Below are 12154 nucleotides of genomic sequence, written 5' to 3'. Positions count from 1 at the left end.
ATGAAGATCTGATTGTACCTATTATTGAAAACACTCCGTTTGAGAGAGACCTTAAGGTAGAAGTTTGATTATATGTTGTTTTCTTATGGAACACAATGTACTGATATGTACTAATAACCTGGATTTCTTACTAGTTTAGTTTACCCTTCTTTTCTTTATTTTTTTAAATGAAAGATTTTTTTTTCTAAAAAAATATGTGTTGTTATTTTTTGAGATATGTATGTCAAGGTCTTATATTACAGTCATACTTTTTTTGAAAATCATTTCTAATTACATTTGCTCAGTATCTAAATAATAAATTATTGACACGTCATAATTTGATATACAGCAAAAACAAGAGGTGCCTAAAAAAAGTACAAAATTAATTATTTAGTATAATTCTGCCAACATATTTTCATGAAAAAAAACATTTTATTTCTTCATGTGGCAGAAAAATATTGTATTTATTTTGACCTAAAATATGTACTTACATAATGTTCTTAATTCTATGAAGATATAACTAATCTTACTGCATTTCTTTATTTTGGGAAGACTGTACTAAACAAATAATTATTATCTAGTTCTTCCAAATAAACAGAAAAGCTGAGTAGAGACTGTAAACTTTTTTCATTAACATGTGAAATGCCCATCATAATTTAATAATAATTATTACACATTTATTAAATCCTTTTATGAACCAGTACTGGTAATAAGCACTGAAGCTTTATGAGAAGAAATTCTATATCTAAAGGCTTAAAAATGTTGATTACAGACTCCGATGTTCAAATTATTGTATTCTAACTTTATAGACTTACATGCAGTTCTTATGTTTACAACATGCTATCCAAATACTCGAGTTATTACTAAGAAAACTAAACTATGACAACAGACAAACCTTGATCATTTCTTGATGAGTGATACAGAATTCATTTCCTGGATATATAATTGTTGCAAGTACTGCATTCTTAGAATGTGAGTGAATCACAGCTCCAGCACCTATAACATACATGAACAAGTTTAACAAAAAGATCAGAGAGCCTTTTTTGTATTATGATATTTTCAACATCTTACTACAGCTTTTATGAACTCGGTGAAAATATCGACACTAGCATACCGCAAAACTTTATCATAAAGCACAAGATCAGAGAAATAATAAAAACATGACACAAAACTCTTGGATTAGTTGCTTCTACAAAGCTTTATTGTCTTGAAGGATAACTTACGTTTTATAAATCCTAGTGACTTCTCTCTTGTGTGGCTTCAACATAATATGTAATTTGTTCACAGAGTTAAAAGCATACACGTACCAATTGCATACTTTGCAAGCATACTTAATTTTGCTTAAAACCAGGATATCCTTCAAAATTTAATACTGTAGTATGTAAACATACGAGGTTTTTTTTTATCTCCTTTATTTAATAATGTGAACATTTAAAGTTCACATAATACTTTCCAAAACATGCAAGCATACATAGGTAATCAGGTTTAAAAAAATAGTACACTTGTCATGGAATGTGGCCAATTTCTTTTTCCCAAGGTACCTATTGTTCTGGGTTATTCCCCTCAGGTATTATCTGAGTTTTCTTCTGTGAAAAATTATATATATTATCTGTTATTCGTATGATAGAAGGACAAATAGTGATGTCAGTAGTGCATGCACCCTGAGAATAAGAGCACTGTAAAACTGTGTATATAGTGCTATGTTTTTTTTAGTCTGAAACTAATAGATAGAAACTGTTTAGGATGGTTTTCTTCACCATATTGTCAAGGAACCTACTTTGAAGGATGATATTTTTAGATTTATTGTTAACTTCTGATGCATAAATGGTTGATAGGGCGGAGAGTGAGAAACACCTGGGAAAAAGTAATCATTAATCAGTTAGGTTTTATGTTTTACTGTATATGGAGAAGAAGAATAATAAAATCTTTGTGCCAAATGTCAAAAAAGCAAATTCTGAATTTATGGAATAACACAAGAATTATAAATTGTGAACTGAATTAATTACAGATGCTGATCAAAAGTGATAAACTTTTAAAAGGATCTTTCAAGTCATCCAAGCAATGGACTGTTGCTAGTAGTAGGGCCAAATAGGATTTTAGGTTGTATCTACAGAAATACTGAATACAAGCGTAAAGAAGTTATAATTTTATTGTGTATGTCATTTGTTAGGCCACATTTGAAGAATTGTGTTTAGTCACAGGTTCCTTATCTTAGGAAGGAGATTAAATTGTTGGAAAGGGGTTAGTGTGTTTTGGATTTTGCACAAAGCAGTAATAGACTAGAAGGAAGGCGGCTAGCTAACACCACCCACAAATAATGGGATTATCCATCACATTATAACACTTCCATGGTTGAAAGGGTAGCCATGTTTAGTAACAGGGATTCAAACCCATGACCTGAAAATTGTGGGTCAAGCACCTTAACCACCAGACCCAGGAAAGGGTTCAGAGGAAGACTACTAAGATGAAATCTGGAATGGAAAAGTTTTCATATGAAGACAGGTTAAGATCTCTGAAATTGTTTTCTCTTGAAAGAAGGTGAGTTAGATGGGACCTTATTGAGATGTTAAGACTGTTAAGAGAATTTATAGTGTTGATGCATCATCTTTTTTTCATGCTTCATGCTTTTTTCCTGGTGAGAATGGTAGGACTAGGAGACACAAATATAAATTTTAGCAGGATAAAATTCATCTTCAGCTAAATCAGTTTAATTTTTCTAACATGGTGGTGTGCCTTTGGTGTGTTCACGTAAGCAGTGTAATCATTTCATTAAAAACACAAAAAATTGACCATTTTGAGTTGAAACATTTTTATGATCTTGAATTACCTAACAGGTCAATATTACTTGCTAACACATCTTTAGAATTATTCTAACTCGGCATAAGTATGAACAGAATTTTACTATTTTAAATGTATGGAGAGCTAAGTGTGTATATGTGCATGTACTTATTAGTCAAAATTTCAGATAGATACCTCATACCATTTAATTTTTAACGTGACCTATGGACAATAAAGAATCATACGGGCCATTGTACACTCGTCTTTTAATTTAAAAAAAAAAATTGATTCCATTTTAAACTCTTGTAAAGTGTCTGCCTCCACTACTACTAAATGCAACTCATTCCATAAATCAATCAACCTGTTAGGAAAGTAAAACTGTCTAAATTGGAGCCTTGCCTGTCTTTTCTAATCCTTAAAATTATGTCCTTTCATCTTATTGTCTGTATAATTCAAAACAAAGGAATCAGAGGCCTATATCCTATTAATTCCCCAAATTATCTTGAAAGCTACAAAAATATCATCTCTTAATGTTCGTTTCTCAAGAGAAAGTCAATTCAGGATCTTAACCTAATCCCATAAGTCAATCTTCAAACGTTCCACCTCTAGAATCTCCTTATTTGAAAGCTGGTTCAATAAATATAGAAGTAGAAATAAAAAACCCAACAGAAATATTATTACATTTTACCATCCCAAAACATTTTTTAAATGCTTTATTATTATTATTATTACTACTTTTTTTTCTTTTTTGATATAAATTTTGCACATTGTAATTTTCGGTATAACATTTAGGATCCCCCATGTCTCAGCTTCGAGGCCACTGTTTTGCTTATTGAACTTGTTCTTTGGCTACTGCCTTCCACACAATTTATCCACAGTAATCTGACGAGGAACTCAGCTAAAAATTTGAAATATTATGCCCTGGCTGAAAAAAGAGAGAAGAATCAGAAAATATTTAAAGATGCTGTGCTCATCACTTTTGTTACAACAAAATAAATATTTGAACAAAATTATTTCTTTTAAACAAACTGATAGACAGTTTTCCTATTTTTATTTTATATAGGAACATTAATCCTCACCTCTTATCCTGAAAGCATTCATAAAAAGAGGCGTGCATTCACTTTTCTTAAGTTTCTTCCATTCAGGTGGACTACAGATATCATGATCATTAATATCCTGAACAAACAAATCCTCTGGTTGGACTCTCTCTTTCTGAACTCCAGATGGAGCTATGTAAATTTCATCACTAATAGAAAAATTTTTAAGTCTTGTCAAATATGGTATATATATATATTTTATTAATTTCCAGTGAAAATGTCAATCATAAAAACATTCAAAATAAGTAAGGTAATCATACATCAATTTTTTTTGCAACATTTCAAGATTTGCTAATGATCATAAAATCTAGAAATCAGTTATTCAGTGTGTGGAATTCAAAAGGGCCAGGAGTGTGGGATTATAAGTCTTATATATACATATTATCCTATCCTCAAAATTTAACTTTTAAAATAAAACACTCAAAACCAGCCCTTATCATTCACATTTTTATTAAGAGCTTTCCCTTAAGCTTCCTTAAATTAACTGCATCCACCACACCTCAAGGTAACCCATTCCAAAGGTCAACCACCCTGTTAGAAAAATAAAACTATTTTAATTGAAGATGACTCCTACCTTGTCAAAATTGATACTCATGTCTATTGATGACATTTTTTTTTTCATTTGGGAGGAGACAAAGATTCATTACTGTCCTTTTATAGACACGATAACACCTTCCACAGTTATATTAAGTTTACTCTAGACTAGTCCACTACCCAAACAAGTTTCTTGGATGTAAACCTAACATTAAAAGATGGTGTTCTACATACTGATTTGTACAGAAAACCAACAGATAAACTACAATATTTACATAATCAAGGCTGTCACCCTCCACACACCAAACACAATATCACATTCAATCAAGCACTTAGATTAAAGTAGATAAGCCCTGATAGTAAGAACTATGACCATCACATTAATCCTTTGAAACAGACTATGACTGAAAGAGGTTATAAACAAAACACTATCACTCAACAAGTTGAGAAAGCTAACAATATACCACATACATCTGCCTTGAAACAATTAGCTAAAACCAATTCTTCTTGTGTTCCACTGGTTATTACCTACCACCCAAAACTAAAACATCTACCCCAGATACTAAAGAAACACATTTACTTCCTTCAACGAAGTTCCTGTTGTTTCTTTCAGAAAGAATAAAACTTTGCATTCACACTAAAGTAAACTTTGAGCCAATACCAGGTGGAAGTCAACCTTGCAATAGCAAGCAATGTCAAACCTGTAAGTTCATTCAGGAAATAGTCAAATTTTTTGATAAAGACAACCAAAAGCAGTTCAAAATCACTAATTCCATAACTTGCTCTAGAAAAAATGTTATTTACTTTATCCTATGTCGAAAATGCAATTTCCAATATGTAGGTCAAACCAAAACAACTATATGAGAAAGTTTTAATAACGATAAATCAACAATAAAAACAAACAAAGAACTTCCAGTTGCAAAACACTTTAACATGCCTGGACACTCTCTTGAAGACATTTACCTTATGAGTACAGTGACAAATTTTACATCTAACAGAAACAGGGAAATTAACGAAACTTATTGGATAGCACTGTTAAACACTGTAATGCCAAATGGTATCAATCTCGATCCCGTGGTTGTTGACCTTGCAAGTCTCTGAAAAGATTTTCAAAACTATACTCATCATTAAACTACTTTACATTATTAGTATTATTCTACCTTAAATTTCTCTATATATATTAGTTTGATTTCCTATATATATTGAGCTACATTATCATTTTCTCTATTTCCCACCGCCTTTAGCCATTATTTAATTTTTATTATATTTCTATTGTTTATTTTATTTTTATAAAATTAGTTACCAATTCTTATAACTATTATCCCACACAAGTCTTTCATGAGCTTTACACATCCCTTTGGCACAAGATTAAACCTGACACAAACAACTATAGGTTATGATTGGCTAGCTTATTATTATTATTTTTAAATAAATATCAAACACATCACTAATTTAACTATTTTGCACCTTTTAAGTACTAAAAATATCCATTGTGTTCGAGTTACTTCATTATAATATGCAAACATAAGACCACATAATAGATAAACATTTCATATTATGGTCCGTTAAAATCTGCAGGTTTGAGCAGTACTATCTCTTATCACTTCAAATAGATTGCTAATAAGAATAATACCCAATGGAGATTTAGACACCTTTAGAAAGTAAAATAAAACAGCACAAATGATCACACACACATAAAGTTCAAACATTTAGCTAGTTGTTGCTTCAAACTGCAGTTTTCAGGCAGTAGGGTTTTGTTATCCATTACTAAATAATATATTTTCATATTTCAACTTTCAACATAAAAAAAATGAAGAAAACATGAGTGGCAGATCTAGATGGCTTTCTTTAACAATGAAGAAGTATTCTAATTATTTCTTGAATGACATAAATATTCAAGAAGTTATTTAATTCTCTAGTTTGAGGACTATCTAGAAAAACAAATTAATTTTGTTAATCACAAAAAATGGCAAGAAAACATGTTGTATGGGAATATATAACAGGTTTCTTTTTTCTTCAGTATTAATATTTAGTTCTGAATTTATTCTTAGTTCTACTTATGCAGGTTTTCACACAACACATGGTCAAGAAAAACTGTTAAGTTGATCTTATCTCAAATTAACTTTGTTTGTATGACATTTTCAAAGTTAGTACAACTTCTTACCACCCATGGAGTATATTGCTTACAGCAACTTTGTGTAAGAAAGTCAATAGTAGTGTTCTTCAATGGTTATATAGGTAATATGTAGAAGTTACAATCCCACCTATGTAGAATAAGAATGACCAATCATATGGTAGCATCATTGTGCTAGGTAAATGCAAGGTTTCTTTGAAGGTAGAAACCTTACATTTAGTTGGTCTGATTTCAATCTTCACTTAGTTCTGAGCGAAGGCTAATTTCAGTCTGCACTGAGTGTCAATCTTCATCTAGTCACTGAGAGAGAAATCTAACTGAAGAAGTGTCATTCATTGTTCCCTAGGCAAGTAATTACATTGTATTTAAGACAGGAGTGAAATTATGCAGTACTCACTGATACCAAGTACCGGAACTTATTTTTTAAGGAGGTACTAGTACCAGGAATTATTTGAGTTGCTTTGTCATTTTTAAGGCTTACACATAGTTTTTTTTTTAAATCAGGTTTACTTCACCAGCTGAGTAACTCTACTTTTTTTTTATAATTTCACCCCTAATTTAAGTGTAATAAAGATTGTTTTCACTGCATCTTACACTTTGTGTTCAGTCTACTTACTCCTTATAATCAACCCAAACAGTATAAACTGAATACTTTTTAAAAATTACATACTCTGACTGAATCTCTTGCTATTTGATATAACTCCAAAGTATTTTCAGTTCACCTGAGAATACCACACACATAAGGACAAGAATGGATCTTCAAACAAATTCCAGCAAAACTGAAGTTCTCATATCCAAAATGTATCATTTGCCAAAAATTTAAAATCTCAAACAAACAGCTTTACTAATCTTCATCCAGTTTAGTATATATAATACAATTTAAATTTTGTTTCTCTATAGACTACACTATACATTTAATTTAAGAAATGAGTACAATGTGAATCTATGAAAACTTTCATTACTGACTTTGATAGTGACTATGAACTCTGCCCATAATAGAGTGGCAAACATATTACTGACTTTGATAGTGACTATGAACTCTGCCCATAATAGAGTGGCAAACATATTACTGACTTTGATAGCGACTATGAACTCTGCCCATAATAGAGTGGCAAACATTTTACTGACTTTGATAGTGATTATGAACTCTGCCCATAATAGAGTGGCAAACATATTATTGACTTTGATAGTGATTATGAACTCTGCCCATAATAGAGTGGCAAACATATTACTGACAATTTCATGTAAAGAAAATCCTGTGCATAAGTTGATCTGTAAATGCTACTGTTGTTATTTGTAACTTAATTTACATGCAACAACTTAGAAAGTTCAATATAAGCACACTTACATATAAATTACTTGAAATAAATTACCGAAAAAAGTGTACAAAAAATGAAACATTGTTAAAAACATTTGCTACATTTTATAAAATAGTATAGCCATAATTCATTTCACCAGTCTTAAAAAGACGTAGTCAACATTGAGTGATAATGGGAATGGACTGGTTATTATAACATGCTCTAATTCAAATGTATTACTTAAGAGACAAAAACTTTGTTTTGTTCAAATTAACCTGAAAAATGTTACACATTTAATACTGGCAAAATACACATTCAGTACCACAATACATTATGCAAGTAATAAGTTTAAATTTACATCATACATATAGTTATTCAAAGAAAACCCCATAATTAAAGTTATTGTATTTTTTAAAAAATACTTAAACTAAATGAACTATATTTAACCAGAAACTCATTGACCGTTAGAAGTTTTATCAAGGAAAGTTTGGACATAAAATGGGATGTTTAAAAAATTGCCACAAAAGATGTTCAATGTTCTTTACGTTACTTATAATCAGTATATCAAGACTATCTCTGAATGAAGCTACTGTATGATTTATTCTGAACAGTGTTCACTGATCCTTGCACACTGACACACTATTCAAATCTACAGTCTTGTACTGTTTAAAGAGAAATGAAAGATATGTGAAAAAAGTGCAGTATAATGTAGTTTTGAAACCTTGTACCTCAATAAAACTTGCAACACTTAAAAGTGCCTCTGGTAAATTTTGTTCCCCCAAAGACAATTTTTTTTTCGTAAACACCCTGAGCTCTACAAATGAATGAACTAAGGCTGAGATTTGTACCTTAATAATCACTGACAATAAGAGACAATTTGAAATGAACAATTTTCTTACTTAGAAGTGAATATTACATAAGATCCTTATTTCACAAGCATTAAGTTTGTTTGTTTGTTTTTAATTATGCACAAAGCTACACAAGGGCTATCTGTGCTCTGCCCACCAAGGGTATCGAATCCCAGTTTCTAGCGTTGTAAGTCCGCAGACATACCGCTGTGCCATTGGGGGGCAGAAACATTAAGTAGTAAACAGAAAATATGAAGCATCTGTGTTACTCTTTAAGGCTGTTTACATCAATGATATTAACAGAGGCATAATTAGTAAAACTGCAGATGATAATAAAGTTTTGGGTATTTCTAGTTGTACTGAGGAAGTTGAGGTACTACAGAATGATTTGGATCAGTTGGTAAATTGGACAAATATTTAGCCAAAGTTACAGTAAGTGCAAGCTAATGTTTCCAAGATATCTTAATTTGGATCACATATTTAAACTCTTGTAAGGTGCTGGCCTCTACTAATATCAAGAGCATTTTATAATTTTCTATTTCAAATGACACAAGTACTTGTTTAATCACAAGAACACCAGGTTAAAGCTTGAAAACCTAGTTACTTTTATTTCTGTATTTTGATCTAATTTTCCATTTATGTTTGAGCTATCCTCATTCAAAACAAATTGTAATTTTGTTTTTGACTTTTTAATGGCTTTCAGAAAGTCACTATACTTAATCATGCCAACAATTAAAGGCAATAACTATTAGATCACAATACAGCATTTACTGTGAAAATCGTGAACTTTGTATACATGAAAGTAAACTTATACTCACCCATACTTAATGCTGATTCCTCCACCAGTTCCTGAAACCCACCCAAGTGTGTAAAACTGACGAAGAAGCTCTGGTATTAAATTTCGAGGATGTTCCTGGGGAAATAATGTTCTACTGTGCTATCATATTTTTTAATCCAGGTAGATTAAATACTAAGATATCTGTGGAAGTTCTATATCTGTTTCAGGTTTAAAAAAAGAAAGAAGAATGATGTAGATCATACAATTATGTTACATTTAATTAGTGTATGTAAAGTTAATTTATATAGACCAGTCCGTCCAACACACCACAGTAATGCCTAATATTTAATAATGGCAAATTACTGACTTTAGGAATTAGATATTTTAATTCAAAATAAAAACTTCTAAATATTTTGGCCCCATCTAGACACTCCATGGCTATTCAACTATCACATAAAAACATATGGTATGGACATGTTTTGGAATATTAAAAAGACAAAGATTATGATAACACACAATTGAATTATGTGCAAATCCAGCTAATAAACTTAACTTCTTTGAGTTAAAATCAGATCTTGTCATGATGTTATTTTGGCAGATGTCTTCATTTGATTAGTACTAATACTACTGGAATCAGTAGCCAAAAATTCAGGGTCTAAATCTGCTTCATCAACTTGGAAAAATAATATATACAAATATATATATAAAATTAAATGCAAATTCAGAGCTTGAATTAAGTACCAGTATTATAGTAATATAATCATGATAATAAAAGCTTTCATAATGTGGGTAATGATAGCAATAAAATTAATTAGATGTTTAATTAGCAGTTTCTTGTAAGCCATTTAGTCCACTTCTTAATGAGTTTATCAAATGTACACTAACATACAAACAACAATGGAACACTTGCCATTAAAGACTGTCCTCAAGAAAAAGTATAACTTAATCCCACCCTTTATGTTTTAAGGGATTGGTGATTCCCATTGCAAACTCTTTTTTAAGTGCTGAAGGCAATTTTTTCCAAAATAAAAAAAATAATAACTTGTTTAAGTCTAGCTGCAGTACAAGGACCACAAGGAATCATTTCAATCTTAAAGTCTGTTTCTGCCTTTAATCACTGAGGAAAAATGAAGGTAAAATTTTAAATCCACCCTTTATTTTTGAGAAATTCACCAGTTATCTTAAATTCTTGTAAGGTGCTGGCAAGTCATTCCATAAGCTAATATCACCCTGTTAGAGAAATAAAACTTTCTTCATTGGAGCCTGTATTTTTTAAATCTTGTTATTGCATTCTCTCATTCATTGTCTTCAGAACACAGCATAAATAGACTCCAAAAAAATTCTAAATTTAAACAATCTCAGAGTCAACAATGATTTTGTATAAAGTGCAAAAAGTGTATTCTATATCACTCTGAATTGTCTTTATGTTAATTAGACAAGAAGGTACAGCATTCTTAGCAGTTGAGAGAATCCTAATTTAACCCATATACAATAATAGTTAAATCTGTGACCAGTGGAGCTAGAAGTGCACTTAACAGTGCACAAATTTTTACTCATATCTTCTTCATTTCATTGACTTTTTTCTATGAAAATTGATCCTTTCAAGACTAGCTTCCATAATATATAACTAATCAATATTTATTACTTTTAAAAATTGAGTTACTTCACAGTCATTGTAGTTCATGGTTTTTAGGACTTCTTTGGCTGCACTTTGGTCGTTCTTCTGAGGTATTTTGTACTCCTCCATCAGAAACTTCTCTAAGGTTTCTTGGTCGTATCTGTTCTTCAATAGTTTCCTCATTTCTTCCTTAATTTTCTTGAGAGAGCTATTGAATGAGGAGAATGGTATTTCACCACTTACAAGTTTCTGGATTTCTTTCAGAGCCTCCTTGAAAGTAGGATATGTTTCTATCAGCTCCAAAAGTTGACTATTGGTCAAGGTGCTATCATTCTTGGAATTGAAAGCACCTACTGCTGGCTCAGACTCTGACCTGAAATGAATCATGGCATGATGCTATAAGTAGATTCCTAGTAAACATTAGTAGAATAATTCATAAAAGACCTAATAGTTAACAACAAATCCCAACTTGCCATTCTAGGTTCTACTTGATATATAAAGAAACTAACCAGATAGTTACAAATGCATATAATAACACTTAGTAACCATAATTATTACTAATTGAATCCATTCAAAAATAAAGAATACAAAATTTTCATGCATTTTAAGCAGAAAGTAATTTTAACACCACAAAAATCACCTAATTCTGTTGGAAAGTCATGTGACATCCAGAATATCTTTAGCCCCCACCAAATAACTTTATTTTCAAGACATTTTTTCACCATTGATATTTTATATGAATGTAGTTTTCATTGGGAATTATAAATCCCCCAGCACATATCACCCTAGTACTATTAATAAGAGCTTCTGAGTGATTTTTAAGCCCTCTTCCCATCAATCGTCTAAATTTAGTCTCCCACTATCAGTATTATTAAGCACTTGTTTTACAACATATAAATCCCCATTATCTTAGTTGAAAAAAATAAACAAAACAAAAACAAAAATATTGTCTTGATATTTTTACGTGTTCTACCGTAATACCTATACACTGAATCCGAATTTTTCTCCATCATGTACAGATTTTTCACAAAATGTCATATGTAATTTTACATAAGTGAATCATTTTCATTTAAATCAGGTCACATTTTGT

At 30.8% G+C, this 12154-nt stretch overlaps 1 protein-coding gene across 1 annotated transcript; it reads right to left on the bottom strand.

Moving 5' to 3' along the window:
* Positions 1 to 874: 874 nt before the first annotated feature.
* On the bottom strand, positions 875 to 11438 carry LOC106476599 (methylthioribulose-1-phosphate dehydratase-like; the record flags this gene model as incomplete). Its single annotated transcript, XM_022380412.1, has 4 exons — positions 11110 to 11438; positions 9487 to 9581; positions 3837 to 4003; positions 875 to 975 (listed from the first exon to the last, which is right to left on the bottom strand). Coding segments are annotated over exons 1-4 (501 nt in total), but the record flags the coding sequence as incomplete, so codon positions are not given.
* Positions 11439 to 12154: the final 716 nt, after the last annotated feature.

This window comes from Limulus polyphemus, unplaced genomic scaffold (genome assembly GCF_000517525.1).
Source record: "Limulus polyphemus unplaced genomic scaffold, Limulus_polyphemus-2.1.2 Scaffold10989, whole genome shotgun sequence".
Taxonomy (NCBI): Eukaryota; Metazoa; Arthropoda; class Merostomata; order Xiphosura; family Limulidae; genus Limulus; species Limulus polyphemus.
The sequence above is the reverse complement of the archived record's forward strand: the minus strand, read 5'-3'. Positions and strand labels throughout refer to the sequence as shown.